The 16,749-nt window shown below is 41.6% G+C and overlaps 1 protein-coding gene across 1 annotated transcript in view; it reads left to right on the top strand.

Moving 5' to 3' along the window:
• Nucleotides 1-8,348: 8,348 nt before the first annotated feature.
• The window catches only part of Ccnc (cyclin C), a 22,850-nt gene continuing 14,449 nt past the window's right edge, over nucleotides 8,349-16,749 (top strand). Inside the window, exons 1-5 of the mRNA XM_026786807.1 lie at nucleotides 8,349-8,571; nucleotides 11,161-11,267; nucleotides 12,599-12,683; nucleotides 13,083-13,152; nucleotides 16,194-16,271. Coding sequence (XP_026642608.1) covers nucleotides 8,540-8,571; nucleotides 11,161-11,267; nucleotides 12,599-12,683; nucleotides 13,083-13,152; nucleotides 16,194-16,271 — 372 coding nt within the window. The 5' untranslated portion in view covers nucleotides 8,349-8,539. The remainder of the gene's footprint in view (nucleotides 8,572-11,160; nucleotides 11,268-12,598; nucleotides 12,684-13,082; nucleotides 13,153-16,193; nucleotides 16,272-16,749) is intronic.

The raw sequence follows: 16,749 nt of genomic DNA on the forward strand, positions 1-16,749 counted from the left end.
AGATCTGGTTGTAAGGCATTTTCTTAATTAGTGGTTGATGGGAAGAAGGCCCTGTTCATTGTAGATTGTGCCATCCCTGGGCTGGTGGTCCTAGGTCCTATAAGAAAGCAGGCTGAGCAAGACAGGGGAAATAAGCCTGTAAGCAGCACCCTTCCATGGCCTCTGCATCAACTTCTGCCTCCAGGTTCCTCCCCTACTTGAGTTCCTGTCCCAACTTCCTTCAATGATAAACAGTGATGTAGAAGTATAAGCTAAATAAACCCTTTCCTCTCCAACTGGCATTCTGGTCATGGTGTTTTCTTGCAGCTATAAAAACCCTAGAACTGTTTGTTAGGGTGATCTTAGGTTGAGCCCATTTACAGCTGTGAGGGTCAGAAGTGGAGTGTATTGTTTGATTAGTTCCAATTCCAACATAAGATGGGGTCCAGGCACAGCCAGCAGTCCTGACCTATGTCCAGTTGAGTATGGTTAATAAAATGATACACTCTTTCTAGCATCCTGAACACTGACGGCCTGGCCTCCGCTGCCTCCTGGACATTTATCTTTGAGGTTACCGAAAGCATTCCCGGAGAAATTGTAGTTTTGGAGGTAGATCTCATATTTCAGAGATATCATGATGGGTCATTTTGGGCCAATGGGCACAATAACTCTGTGTGCAGGTTTCCTTGGGATCCGGACCACTCAGGTATAACCTGAGCTAGGTTCTGCTAGCTTTCCAATAATGATTTTTTGCTTCCTGCCAGACCATAACTTTTATGGATATGGAATTGCATTCTGGTGCCCACAGTTAAGCACTATGAAGGAATCAGTGTGCCCCCAGGAAAATTAGGATTTGTAACCTCATGGATCACAATGGTATTTACCTGGTTTCTGGCAGACCAGGGAAGAATCAGCTGGGTAGGCATAGCACTGAATAGATCAAGCCCCTTCTCGTGACCTGTGAAACCACTGCACAGGGGCATGCTCCTCCCTAGAGTAAACAAACCATCCCCCAGTAGCCTCTGAATCTAATATTTTAGAGAAATCTACCTAGAAGGTAGGTAGGTTGTGTCTCATTGGCTAGATCGGCTATGAACTTCATGAGCTCCCCAGTTCCCATCTTTCTTAATTCTCAAATCCCAGGTCAATAGGACAACCTGAGAACATGGTAACAACTCATTCTATAGCCTTCTTCAGCTGGTGGGACTCTCTCTCTCTCTCTCTCTCTCTCTCTCTCTCTCTCTCTCTCTTTCTCTCTCTCCCTCTGTCTCTCAGACTTGTTAAAAAATGTATTCATTTATTTATTAAGTCTACAGTGTTCTGCCTGCATGCCAGAAGAGGGCACCAAAGCTCATATAGTTGTAAGCCACCATGTGGTTGCTGGGAATTAAACCTGGGTCCTCTGGAAGAGTAGACAAGGTTCTTAACCTCTGAGCCATCTCTCCAGCCCTCAGATTGTGATTCTCTTTACCCATATAAGCTCACCAGGTTGAAATTTGTAGGCAGGCTCAGACACGGGCAAGAATACAGACTCTTGAAGTTTCTGATGGATAGCCCTCTGGGTCTGTTGCAGGGTCTGCAAGGAAGAAATGGTTAGCAATTTTTATCTTAAGAACTTCTCAATACAGGGTGTATCTGTCCCTTAGGAGAGTAAAAAGGTAGGAGGTTGGCTCAATTTTTGCTGGACTCAAGGACACATGTTAAAGGTGTTTGCCCCCCTCCACCACCCTTTTTAACCTACCCTGAGCATGGTAGCCAATAGGCACAATGTAGTTGATAATCAACATTTAGGACCATTGCCAAATTTATGCAAACTTTGGCTGCTGAAGTTCTCGCCATTGTCAGACCCTAGGGAGGGGCAACCCAAACCTAGAAATAAGATCTGAGCTTGAGTAACAGCAATTTTAGTTGCTCCCAATTGGAGATTGGTGGCCATCTGTCTTCTGATAATGACAGGGTGTACTGGTCTCTCTTCTGGCAAGAACCATCACCCATTTGTCTCCTATTTGGCTTTTTTTCCTTTTTGTGTACTTGATTTCCTTGCATGGATTGGGCTCTGGAGCAATTCAGGCTCAGGCAGGGTAACTAAGATCTGGAGAGGTCCCACTGGTTCTAGGGATGACTTCCTGGTGCCTAAGTCTGCTGTCCTGTCCCCTCAGGCCTCTGGGGATTCCACTTTTTTGGTTGACAGATTGAACAGAAACATCCCACGGACAGGACATAGGGATAGTTGAAATGCTGGAGTACACTGTAGCTGACTTTTGATAGCCTTTGATGAAACAATTCTAACAAGAAAGACAGGAGGTAGTTCCAGGACAGCCAGAGCTACATAGTGAGACCACTTCTCAAAACAAACAATTAACAAAGTATCTGAGACTACAAAATCTTTCTTTTATCCAATAAATCATAATTTCTAAAGGCATTCTCCATTCTGCTCACCACATGGATTCCCGTGCCTGCAGAGGCCAGAAGAGAGCATTGGCCCCCTGGAACCAGAGTTACAGACAATTATGAGCCATCATAGGGATGTTTGGAACTGAGTTCCACTCCTCTGGAAGAGCACAGTGCTCTCAAAGGCTGAGCCATCTCTCCAGCCCCCTGTTTAGTGATTTGTAAAGCTGAGCACCCAAGACTATACTTTCCATAATCATTTTCTATAGTTCATTAAAACTGAGTACTGAAGAAGTTCAGTAATTCATATCGGCCATATGCCAGTTCTTGCTGGCATCTGGGGCTGAGATCAGTTCGGCGCTCTGCCTGCCATTCCTAATGGTATGCTATAATTATATTTCAGCAAGAGAAGAGATGGGGTAATTAACAAGTGATTATTTGCTGGGAACCTACTAGTAGCTCAGGATGTGGAAGGGCCTGTAGCCCTGTGGTATTATTGATCCTTAACAGAGTCCACATTGCTACATATTCAACACTATCTTCTTTGGGCATCGACACTATGATAGAGAAGTTACACACACTCCAATGCTGTGGAATAATCCTTCTGTACACTGTGAATATATTGGCCAAGCATTTGTAATTAATATAAGCTTTCGTGTGTTTATTATGTTCAAGCTGGGCATGGATTATGTAATTGAAACCTGTAGTCCCAGTACTGGACAGCGAAATACAGAGGAGGTCAGCTGACGAGATGGCATCTTCCTCGGCTTAAACTGAAGATGAAAAGAAGTGTTGTGAGGTATTTGAGCTGTGTGAAGATATGCCACTGTGATTGGTGTAATAAGGAGCCTAGTGGCCAATAGCTAGGCAGGAGAGATAGGCAAGACCTATCTCAGCTACTTGAGTTTCTTTTGAGAATTCTCTGTTTAGATTTGTAGCCATCTGTTCATTTATATTTGGTTTTTCGAGACAGGGTTTCTCTGTGTAGGCATGGTGTGGTGGCACATGCCTTCTAATCCCAGCATTCTGGAGACAGAGGCAGGGGTGTCTGTGTTTGAGGACAGTTTGGTCTACACAGTGAATTCTAGGCCAGCTAGGATCACATACTGAGACCATGACAAAAAATGAAAAACAAGAAAAAATAAAGAACTAAAATGTCATGCTTACTATTACCTGTATTATTGTTATTTTATTCTTTTTCTAAATTTATTTATTTAATATGTATACATTATTCTGCCTCCATGTAGAGAGCACCAGATCCCATTACAGATGGTTGTGAGCCATCATGTGGTTGCTGGGAATTGAATTCAGGACCTTTGGAAGAGCAGCCAGTGCTCTTAACCTTTGCGCCATCTCTTCAGTCCCATACCTGATACTATTTTAATATCATTGAAAATTTACAACCACTGGACGTGCAGTGATGGCACATGCCTTTAATCCCAGCACTCGGGAAGCAGAGGAGGAGGATTTCTGAGTTCGAAGCCAGCCTGGTCTACAGGGTGAGATCCAGGTTAAGACCAAAACTACATCCTGTCTTGAAAAAATTTACAACTATCAAATGACTCAGATACCTTGATTTTCCCTGTCTCACAGATAAACTGAAGTTCGGGGAAGCTAAGTGTTTTAACTAAGGTTACATGAGTGGCAAGTGGCAAAGCCTAACAAAAGGCACATATAGTCATGCCTGGTTAAAATTGAGTTCTTAACTACTACACTTTACAATAATTTTAAAATCTAGCTATCACCAACAAAAATATCTATCCAGGATTTAAAATAATGCAGAAATGGTGAATAATCAGGTATAGGGAAGGAGGGAGATAAACAGATAGATAGATAGATAGATAGATAGATAGATAGATAGATAGATAGATAGATAGATAGATGATAGATAGATGATAGATAGATAAATAGATAGATATACAAATACTCTTAGTTTCAAGGCAGAATAGTGAAGATAAAAATCTAATTAAAATTATAATATGATCCCTAATAATAGTATTTGAGAGGGCAAAGATGTACAACTTTAAAATAAGGGGAAAACAGAGGCAGTAGAATCTTTGAGGCCAGCTTGGTCTACAGAGTGAGTTTCAGGACAGCCAGGGATACACAGAGAAAGCATATCTTGAAAAACGAGGGAAAAAAATCAGTATGTCACCAAAATAAAATAAAATAATTCTCTGAAAGTAGAGGGGAAACTGAGTGGGGAAATGAACTGACACACACCTTCAATCCCAGCGTTTGGGGAGGCAGAGGCAGGAGATCTGTAAGTTTGAGTCCTGTCTGAAATTGTTTAAAAAAAAGAAAAAAAGGAAGATTAGTTTCTGATTCAGGTCAACTTAATTCAACCTACATTTCTAGAGTACACTCAAAGGTTATTTACTGCACAGCTCAAGAGTTCTCAGCTTTAGGCCCTTGACGGACATGACCCCTCTGTGAGCTCTGGAGAGCACCGCACATTTGGTGTTGTGGATTGGAAGCAGAAACCAGGACATAAACAAAAAAAAAAATCTGAGCTCTTTTTGGTAAGCTGTGTAAAGGTGTTCACAGAAGAAAGGTGCCTGGATCTTCATGACTCTAATAATGTGTTATTGTTTCTTTTTGCATTCATAATTCAACAACTCCACATTATTATATCAAAGCATTCCCCTTAAATATGTAAGAGTTGAAGACGTGGCTCCGTGGTTAAGAGCACTTGCTGCTCCTCCAGAAGATGTGGCTCCATGGTTAAGAGCACTTGCTGCTCCTCCAGAAGGCCTGAGTTGGATTCTCAACACTCATGTTGGAAAGCTCCCACCTACCTGTAACTCTAGCTCCAGAGGATCCAATGACCTCTTTTACACACACCCCTTAAAAAATATTCAAAACCCCACAAATATCAGTATGTGCTGTGCCTATTATTAAGTGGTATGTCCTTAACTAATGAAGATACAAAGATGAAGACACTGGGGTGTGGACAAGTACAGGCACAAACATAAAGTACACGTCAGTGCCAGGGTAAAGACAGAAATAGAATGTAATAGGAATGCATGGAAAGGTCGGACACGGTAGTGCACACCTGGAGTCTGAGCATTGAGTGGGTGCAGGCAGCAGGATCAGAACTGTATCATCGCTAATGGCATCATAGTTAGTGGTTGATGTGATACAAACCTACGTGCACTTGCTAAGAGGAATCTCAAGTGAGGCATCACCTCCTTCAGCCTGGCCTCTGGGCACATCTGTGAGGCATTTTCTTGTTTTTTTTGTTTTGTTTTGTTTTGTTTTTTGGTTTTTGGTTTTTCGGGACAGGGTTTCTCTGTGGCTTTGGAGCCTGTCCTGGAACTAGCTCTTGTAGACTAGGCTGGTCTCGAACTCACAGAGATCCGCCTGCTTCTGCCTCCCGAGTGCTGGGATTAAAGGCGTGCGCCACCATCGCCCAGCTTGTGAGGCATTTTCTTGATTGCTAACTGATATAGAAGGGCCCAGCCCACGGTGGGCAATACTACCCCTGGGCAGGTGGGCCTGGGATACATAAGAAGGAAAGCTGAGTAAGCAGTTTTTCTTCATGGTCTCTGCTCTCTGGAGGTCTCAAATTATGCCCCCAGGTTCCTGGCCCGGCTTCCCTCGATGATGGGTTCGCAAGGTGAAAGGAACCCTTTCCTTCCCCAGTTGCGTTTGGTCAGTGCTTTATCACAGCAGCAGAGAAGCAAATAAGAACACCTGACTTCGCAGGGAGTTCCTGGCCAGCCTGGGACACATGTTATAGGAGCCAGGTGTGGTGGCTCTTACTTTTAATCCCAGCACAAAAAAAGGGAGAAAGGCAGGTGAGCTCCAGGTCAGCCCAGAGCTGTGTGGTAGTAAAACAGGGAGGGGAGGGAGGGGGAGATAAGGGAAAAAAAATAGAACCTTCACTGGGCTGAGGTGACCTTCGCCTTTAATCCTAGCACAGGGAGGCAGAGGTGAGTGAATCTCTGTGCGCTCAAGGCCAGTCTGGTCTACCGAGCAAGTCCAAGACAACAAGGGCTGTGACACAGAGAAATTCTACCTCAAAGAAACAAATGTGTGTGTATGTAATGTGTGCGTGTCATAGGAGCACACGAAACATTGGTAATAGGAGCTTGTTACAGAATCTTTATGCATGGCTGACAAAACTAAAGGCAAATACCGAGATCTGAAGACATTTTAAATTTGTATGATGTAGGACATGGCTTGGGTGGTGACAGTATCTCAGAAACAGATAGTAGTGTTCCCAAATATATTACACACTCCTCAACACTTTTAGGGCACCTTGACAAATATATTGGAGTCATGTAGGTGGTGTCCTGGTCAGTAGGTCATGAGAACTGATTGTGCTTTTTCTGTTTTAAGACTCTTAATACTATTTAATTAAGAGCTAGTATGAGTTCTCTGTAAAAGGAGACTGCTTGTTCATTTTCTGGCTGCCCAGACCCAAATAATCATACAGAAACTATATTAATTACAACACTGTTTGGCCAGTAGCTTAGGCATATTCCTAGCTAGCTCTTCATTTTAAATTAGCCCATTTCTATTAATCTGAGTATCAGCACAAGGCTGTAGTCTAATGATAAGGTTCTGGTATATTTCTCCTTCAGCAGCTACATGGTGTCTGCCTGACTCCACCTTCTTTCTCCCAGCATTCAGTTTAGTTTTTCTGCCTACCTCTATTCTGCCCTACCATAGGCCAAAGCAGCTTCTTTATAAACCAATGGTGATAAAACATATTCACAGCAGAAAGAGGGGAATCCCACATCAACTCTCTATTGTCTATACAGAAAAACTCTGATTTTGGAAGCCAGGAACCTTGAGATAAATAGTTGGGAGATAAAAACACACTAGTTCTCTGAAGAGCTAGAAGATAACTGTGAAGAAGTTTCCAACTTTAGGGAACTTCATGGGAATGACATATATTTTTATGCTAAGTTGGAGTGAGACTAGGGAGATGTTAGAGCAATTTAGCTTAATCTAGCTCATCCCAATTCATGAATGTATTTCACAGGATGGTTGGGTGTGTACACAAGTGGATCGAATTTAAAAACATCTTTTCTATGGCTGGCAGACTAGTTTCACTTCATAGTTTTCACTCCATTGGTCTCCACCCACAAGGAAAAAATATTTGTGCTATCTGCCTCAGAGTTCTTGAGTAACTCTGAGGTGTGTCCATTCATTTAGAGACTGTAATCCCAAGCTGACCTAAATCAGCATTGCTGAGGATGATATTAACATGATGGTGTTATGCAGTGCTGGGATTTGCACCCAGGACTTCTGGGGCACCAGCAAGCACTTCACTAATAGAACTACATCCTCTGACCCACTTGTTTGTTTTCTGAGACAGGTTTCAGCATGAAACAAAGACTGACCTGAAACTCCTAACGTTCCTGTCTCAGTCACCAAAGTGCAGCACTACGTGCAATATTACAGGAACATGTTTGTTTTGTTTTCATTTTGTAAAATTAAATTATTGCATTTCTACAGTATTTCAATTTGGGGCATGCATGAGCATCCATGTGGCTAGATATGTGTTCATACGCTCATCTATGTTTTTAGGTGTACCAATAGACGGCTCTGACTTTGAAAGATTGCTATTTTAAAAAGTCTACACTTACCACACTAAAACACATTAACTCATTAGGCTTGATGCCCACAAGAACTTCACCAAGAGCGCTTAGATCCTAAGGCCAAAATTATTTTCATTTATTTCTCCTTTAGATCTTAGGAAAATGAGCATCATAAGTCATGCTTTCTTCCAATGCCAGGGTGCTATTTCTGAAGGCCTACCAAGTGGACTAACAAGATCCCTAAATGGATCCAAAAGAACAAACAGCACCGGACCAGAAAGCCAGGTAGCGGCTGCTCTAGGGCCGACCTCGCCGGAAATCTCGCGGGAGAGCGTCTCGTTACTCCAGTTCCGGTCTCTGCCCACCGGCGGTCTCCTCGCTTCCACTGCTGCTAGGGCGCGCCGGAACTTTTGTCAGCAGGAACCGGTGTACGCAGCTCAGTGTTGTCGGCCGGCGTCTAGGCAACGAGGGTGCTGGTCTCTTCCTCTGGCTGCGGTCGCTGTGGAGCTCAGGCCGGCCAGTCTGGTTGAGGTGCACGGCGGCCTTGACTGGGTCTATGGTCGCTCCGTGGGCCGCTCTGCCGGCTGGTGCTTTTGTAGCAGGGCAAGCAGAGGTCCATGGCAGGGAACTTCTGGCAGAGCTCCCACTAGTGAGTGAGCTTCCATTTTCTCGCGCGGGACCGGTTCTGGGGCACTGGGAGGACTGGGCCTGCGGCTCCCTCGGAGCTTCCGTCCTGGCGGCTCTTAGAGAGTGGGTGAGCCCTCCCCGAGAAGTTGGGGGTCCGAAGCCTACTGCGCTTGTTTGCCGGCTTTCCTTCTTGGGGCGGATTTCGGGAGCCGTGGGCGGCTGCGGGGGGTGTGGGGTATGAGACTAGAAAGAGGACCGAGATCTGAAGGAAGATTTTGAATTTTGGAGTTAGCTGAATGGGATGATGTGGGCACAGACAGGCACATTGTAGCGTTGTGAGAGTATAGCTTTCTTTTGCTAGCCTTTGATGAGAGAAACGATATTATAATCTCTTGTCATTCGCCTTACTTTTAGATTTAATATTTATTTACTCAGAGGAGAGGAAAGAGTCGTCCTTTATTTTACCTGCTGCTTCCTGGCTCTCCTTTATGCCTAGGTTGTCGATCCATTTGTTCGCCGCCACCGCTCCTCCCACCCTCCATCCCAGGGTTTCTGTGTAGCTCTAGCTGGCAGTCCTGGAACTCCCTCTGTAGAGCAGACTGGCCTCGAGCTCAGAATCCCAAGGCCTGGGATTAAAGCAGTGTGCTACCACTTCCCGGCTTCTAGATTGGTGTTTGTGCCCCTAGAATGTAGCAGGTGCTATATAAAATGTAGCGCAGGTTCTCTCCAAAATGTATCCGTTTTCATTCATTAGCCAGTGTCTTCAATTTTGCCTTAAAAGTGTGTATTCTCCAGATTTTTATCTCTTCCTTTAACCATTTAAATGAACGGTGGTGTCTGTCAGTGAGCATAGGACTAAAGTAATATTTGAAACATTTATCACATTTATCACTAAATGCATTTGTTAAACACGCAGGAAGTTATGTGATTGGGTCAAGCTTTGATCAGGTTTTCCACTGAATACTTAAAAACTGAATGGGACTTGATAGAAGACATCTTAGTTTAAGCAAACTTTATGGTAAAGAGAAAAAAAAATTAGTTCTGTGAATTGGATTGGCTCTTCTTCCTCTTTGCCTAAGAACAGGAGAGAAGACAGTGAGTTTGGAAACCTAATTCTGGAAAGCATGTTTTCCGTTGCTACAAAGTGATTCTAGGGAGATAAAATGCTCATGAAACATCCCTATGGGACATGTTCATTGTTTTCACTCACTGAGATATCTTAGTTGAAATACAGAAGGAGGAGACTCAGAAAAGTGAGTTTGAGTTTGAGCCTGTAATCCTGGTACTCAGACACTGCCTTGATTGTCTGAGTGATGTAATTCTGAAACACAGTAAGTCTTTGGATGTAGTAGAGTCTGTCTTTGAGGAAGGGCCTTACTATAAAGGGTCTGAGAACCTGTGTGCTGCTGCTTTGTACAAATGGCAAGATGGAGGAAATCCAGAAAGAGGTAGAGAGTCTTTGAAAAACATCAAAAGCATTTTGAAGAAAGGGTTGTGTAACAGCTCTGACTGTTCTGGAACTCGCTTTGTAAACCAGGCTGGCCTTGAACTCACAGAGATCCACCAGCCTCTGCCGGGATTAAAGCTGATTCTTTACCCTCAAGTTCTCCTGTTTTTCCTCACATGACCTTGCTGAGACTGAGGTGGGCTGCTGAAAAGCTAGAGAAATCAGATGAATAACTTCCCTGAGAGTTTAAAATGGCATCCATAGCATCCTTATTTATTATTGACCAGACCTAACGGGAGTCAACCACAACAGATTGGCACAGAGTTGTTTGAAAATAGTCAGCAAAGCAGTCATAAGTAACGTCAAAAACCTAAGTGTTTGTTTATTTATTTATTTATTTATTTTGGTTTTTTTTCGAGACAGGGTTTCTCTGTAGCTTTGGAGCCTGTCCTGGAACTAGCTCTTGTAGCCCAGGCTGGTCTCGAACTCATAGAGATCCACCTGCCTCTGCCTCCCGAGTGCTGGGATTAAAGGTGTGTGCCACCATCGCCCGGCTAAACCTAAGGGTTTAAATTGGTTTACTAACAAGACTGTGAAACTTTTAGGGGCGATAATGAAAATGCTAGCTGAAAAATATTTCCTTAGAAAAATGTTTAATCTCCTCTGAGGCAGAATGTACTTGAAACAGGTGAGCATGTTTTGAAGAACTCAAGCCTTTCATTGTTAAATCTAGTTTACTCAATATTTTAGAGACCTATTTAGAAGAACGAACGCTGAGACTATAATGATATATGTTTCAGAAGTAGGCTAGTGTTCTGTCTACCTCTGAGCTACATTCCTAGCCAAACCTGTCTTTTTCTTAAGGATGTACCTTCAAAAAGAAAAGAGAAGAAGCTGGGTGTGGTGCCGCATGCCTTTTTTCCTAGCAGTGGTGGCTGAGGTGGGTTAGGGGTTAGGGGAAGATCTCTTGAGTTTGAAGCCAAGCTGGTCTACAGGGTGAGTTTCAGGACAGCGATGGCTACACAGAGAAACCCTGTCTCAGAGGGAAAAGGGGGGGGGGACACGGTGGAATAAGAATATGATCAGCTTATTAAATCTTAGTATTACAGGTATTTTTGCTTGTTGGCTTTCTATACCATGGTTTAACATCTTTACTTTTTCTAGTTTGCAGTGGATTTTGGATAAACAAGATCTGTTGAAAGAGCGCCAGAAGGACTTAAAGTTTCTCTCAGAAGAAGAGTATTGGAAGTTACAAATATTTTTTACAAATGGTAAACTTTAAATTGGTTGAGATGGTATAGTATAGCTGGTCACCTTTGAAACTCTTGTGTGGTAATTTTCAATGGATTATTACAGAATAGTTAATGATTTTATTTGTACATTTATTATTTTACTGTTCTGGGTAACACTTTACACCTTATGTATCAGAAGCACAGTTTTAGCTAATCTCAGGCATTTCTAGTGCAGTCCCTTTTTTTTTAAAAATATTTATTTATTTATACAATATTCTGTCTGTGTGTATGTCTGCAGGCCAGGAGAGGGCACCAGACCCCATTACAGATGGTTGTGAGCCACCATGTGGTTGCTGGGAATTGAACTCAGGACCTTTGGCAATGCTCTTAACCGCTGAGCCATCTCTCCAGCCCCTAGTGCAGTCCCTTTTAAGGTTGACTAAAACAAAGTAAAAATAAATGATTCTTTAAACTGACATCCTATAGTTGTCATTTTTACCTTATAACTTCACACTAGCAAGAAGGGGATTTAGTCAAGATGCCTTTACTGTACTAGGATAGCTTTGTTGCTTGTATTTTAAAAACAAATTGTATTTGTTTTATGTGTATGGGTATTTTGCCTGCGTGTGTATATGTACACTGTATGTTGTGCCTGGTGCTGAGGAGGTTTGGATCCCTAGGGGCTGGAGTTACAAATGGTTGTGAACCTCCATGTGGGTGCTGGGAACAGAACTCGGGTCTCTGCAGCAGTAGGTAGTGATCTCAATCCCTGAGCCGTCTCTCAGTCCTCTCACCATCTTTAACTCTGTCACTTTCTGCAAATCTACCTTTCCCTTGTATAGGAGAGTTACTATGGATTTCTTGGTAAATGACAATATCTAGTTTAATTTTTAAAACTTTTTATATAGATAATGTGAAAAACATTAAAATGCATAGAATGTTTTCTATTTAACCTCCTTATTGCAAGATAGCTTGTAGGCAGTTTCTTTGTCTTGTTTATGCATATTGCTGAATTTGTAAGTCTTAGGCAGCTGTAGTTCAGAAGGTGTCAGAAGACCAGGTGGTGGCACACTCCACTAATCCTGCACTGGGAGGCAGAAGCAGGAGGAACTCTGAGTTCAAGGCCATTCTGGTCTTTCAAAAAGAAAGATAGAAAGAAAAAGAGAGAGGAAGGAAGGAAGGAAGGAAGGAAGGAAGGAAGGAAGGAAGGAAGGAAGGAAGGAGGGAGGGAGGGAGGGAAGAAAACAGGGTGTCAGAGAGTACATAGGTTGGGTTGAGTGGACAGAATCCTAAGATATAGAAATTTTGTTAGATGTTAATGTTATTATAATGCCAGATGATATATTTAAATTTTATTATTTCCCTTTTAGTTATCCAAGCATTAGGTGAACATCTTAAATTAAGACAACAGGTCATTGCTACTGCTACAGTCTATTTCAAGAGATTCTATGCCAGGTATGGCTTTTATTTATTTCTTTGTTTGTTTTTGTTAGCCTGTTTGAAATTATCTTCTAAGCTGGGCGGTGGTGGCACACACCTTTAAGCCCAGCACTCGGAGGCAGAGGCAGATGGATCTCTGTGAGTTTGAGACCAGCCTGGTCTAAAGAGCTAGTTCCAGGACAAGCTCCAAAGCCACAGAGAAACCCTGTCTCGAAAAAGCAAAAACAAAAAAAAAAAAACAAAACAAAAAAAAAGAAAGAAAGAAAGAAAGAAAGAAAGAAAGAAATTATCTTCTAATTCCCATATATAAGTAAGTCACTTGTTTACTATAGAGTTATGATTTCCTGCTCCACTATCTCCCAGTGTGTATTTTTTAAATGGACATTATTTAATTCTTGTCTAATTATGTTTTAGGTATTCCCTGAAAAGTATAGATCCTGTATTAATGGCTCCTACGTGTGTGTTTCTGGCATCCAAAGTAGAGGTATAAAACAGTTTTTGTTCTTCATCAGAATATAATCCTTACATATGTCTTTTTTTATATTGCCTTTGTATAGATAATCGAAGGGAGTAATTTATACAAGAAAATATACACATCTTGAAAATATACACATATTTATTAAATATGGCACTTATATCATCAGGTGCTTTAATGAGACCCTTTATACGTTTTTATTTAATCCTATAACAGTGGCGTCTACAGCAGTAGTATCTCTGTAGGGTAAAAGGGCCTTGACCTTGACTTGAAATGAGATTGAAGCCAGGGAAAAAATACTCTGCCCCTGACTTTATCCCAAGCTTGAGACGAGGACCATGAAAAAGAATCTTGGAAATCTTTGCTCCCCAAGAAACCCTATATGAAGCCTGTCTTCTACTCAGTTTCCTGCTGCTTCTCATCCAAGCAGAGGCAGCCACTCTCCTGGGTTCTTCTCTCCCAGTAAATTTCTTATGTAAGATTTGTTGTGCAATGTGACTTTGTGATATGCCTGGACTCCCAACTGCCAGGATGCCTTCCCAGGAGAGATACAACACTTTCATAGGGGAAGCCTTTCTTCTCAGAGCCTTAATTTAACACTTGCTTTGCGGAAATCTTCCCCTCAGCTGCCAATGCCTCCTTCAGGTAACTGTTTCCCCTCAGAGCCCCCTCTAATGGGCAAGCTTTTCCATTCAGAACTGTAATATTTTGATAGGGAAGCCTTTCCCCTCAGAGCTATAACACTTAGAATCCCTGTTTTATAAATAAGACATAGAGCAGCAGTCATACACTAGTCAGTGGCACAGCCAGTACTCTGGTACTAATAATCTGGTTCTTTATCTTAGGACTTAATTGCTTTGCTACCTTTGAAATATATTGTTTGGCTGACTGTGGTGTGTACACCTTTAATCCCAGCACCTGGGGGCAGAGGCAGGTTTGTTCTCTGAATTTAAGGCCAGTCTGACCTAATAGTGAGTTCCGAGTTCAAAGACAGCCAGAGCTACATAGTGAGACCCTGTCTCAAAGCAACTACAAAAAGACATTGTTTGGTGCTAAGTACCACAACTTACCTGCTATAGCCTAAGAATGTCTCTGCTCCTCTCCCATATGCTTTTTCTTTATTCCTGTCTTCTCTGGCAACAAGCAATAGAGGGAAAGTGAAAGGGTAGGCAAGGATTAGGAAATATAGATAGATAGCTCTGTAGACTCTAACAAGGAAGAGTGTGGGTAGTGGGAGCAGAAAAGGTAATTAAGAGAGAAGACAAATAAGGACTTGGCCCAGCAACTGGAATTCTGCCCAACTTACTTTTTCAGTGTTGTTGAGAAAGTTCATCTTTCAGCTGTAACCCAAATAGTAGCAGATTCTGAGAACTACTTTTCTTAACTGACCCACACAATCTTTAATCTGTTGTTTCTATCCTTGGTAAAGTTTTTAGAATAATAATTGTATTCATGTGAATTGAATGTGATCTTAACCTAGTAAGTTTACATTTCTTTTGTGTTCATTTTGATTTAGAAGCATCCATGGCATCTTTTTTAATTATCTCCCAAGAAGTACTAAAATCCTTTATAGGAGCTTTTGTTCACTCTGCCCATGGGTTTTGAGATAAAGTTTGAATAAATCTAACTATGGAAGGAAGTTGTAGACTGCTTGCCTAGCATCCATGAGGCCTAGTTTCAGTCCTTATGGCTGGATTTGTGAAGGTTTTTTTGGAATAAAGAGGTGTTGTAGGTGAGGTATATTTTCAGGTTTGGTTGTTGAATTGATTTTTTTTCCTTAAAAACCTTTTTCATACACTGTATCTTGATCATGTCTTTCCCTCCCCCAACTTCTCCCAGATCCTCTTCCCTTCCCACCCAATTTAGTGTTTTTTTTCCTCTCTCAAACCAAATAACATAAAACTAAAAACATAAAAATCAAAACAAACCAAAATGCAGAAAGAAATGGAAAGCCTGCAAAAAAAATAAATAAATAAAACAGTAACAAAGACTATGAAGTTCATTTTGTTGGCCAACTACCCCTGGGCATAGCGCCTGCTCTAGTGTGGTCGACGTGCTCAGTGTCACTCCACTTTCCCGCTCCCAGCAGGTATCAACTGAGATGGCTTCTTCATTCCCCTCTCAGTGTATTGCATTGCATTTTATCTCTAACTATGACCAAGTTTCTGTTTTGTCTAATCGAATAGAAATTGTGTACAAATCATATTTAACATACTGTCTCTAGTTTTTAGTTCTACATATTAGGATTTGAAGTTTAAATTTATGTATGTATGTATGTATGTATACATAGATTAGGTTGTAGAGTACAGATTATTCCCCCACCTTACCCCTGTTTTTTTGAGACAGGGTTTCTGTGGGTAATAGTCCTGGCTGTCCTGGAACTAGCTTTGTAGACTGGCCTCAAACTCATAGAGATCTGCCTGCCTCTGCCTCCCAAGTGCTGGGATTAAAGGCGTGTGCCACCACCGCCTGACTAGAATACAGATTTTTAATTGAACGTGTTTGAATAATTTTTAATTTGTTAAATAAAGAACCAATTCTTTTCTGACTTTAAAAGGAAGCAAATGATTTATATCTTGAGTGATTTATATGAAATTAAATACAAGTATATTTAAATTACATTACATGATAAATTTAGTTATTTTATAGTGGTAGTATATTAAGTTGAAAAGCCTAAGAAGCCTTATATTCCATTATAAGCTTCATTCTTTCAGAAAGGTTGGTGTTATATGGTCTTCTGAGTAATATCGCATTTGTCTGTTCATTGACTGGTTGGTTGATTAATTGTGCTAAGAATTGAACACAGGCAGGCCTTACACATTCTTGGCAGGCAAGCAATATACTTCTGAGCTATATCTCCAACCCAAATTATTGAAATTTTAAGGAAAGGTAATACATTTAGAAGTTTAAATACTTCATAGATTAAGTAGGAAGAAACTGAGCAGACTGTGAACATGAGAAGAGCTTGAAAAAACTGTTTTGGGTAGATCTCAGGTATCTTTAATGTTTATTGGGTTAGTAAGTACTTGATCTCATTCACTTTTCTCTAGGAATTTGGTGTAGTCTCAAATACAAGATTGATCGCTGCTACTACTTCTGTATGTAAGTGCAAAAAGTGTATTGTGCTTTAAGGCTCAAATCTAAAGAAAGCTCTGTAACATACAGATTTTGTGGTTTTTTTTTTATGAGCCACATGCAAGTGGGTTTATTACACAACTCCAAAGAATATCTTTAGCATATTAGACAGGAAAAAAAATGCTTGAAAAGATGTTTTTACTGATGTAGTGGTACAGACCTGTAATCTCAGTGCTTGGGAGGTGGAAGTAAAGGATTAGGTGTTCAAGGCTAGCCTCACCAGCATAGTGATTATTGGACCACATGAGACTATCTCTAAAAAACCAGGGTTCTTTTTGTTTGTTTAAGTTTATTTTTATTTTATGTTCATTGGCGTTTTGCCTGCATGTATGTCTATGTGAGGATGTCAGAAGCCTTGCATCTGGAGCTAAAGATAGGTGTGAGCTGCCATGTCGGTGCTAGGGAGTTAATCCAGGTCCTCTGGAAGAGTAAGCAGTGTTCTTAACTGCTGAGCCATCTCTCCAACCCTGA

Source organism: Microtus ochrogaster, linkage group LG5 (genome assembly GCF_000317375.1).
Source record: "Microtus ochrogaster isolate Prairie Vole_2 linkage group LG5, MicOch1.0, whole genome shotgun sequence".
Lineage (NCBI taxonomy): Eukaryota > Metazoa > Chordata > Mammalia > Rodentia > Cricetidae > Microtus > Microtus ochrogaster.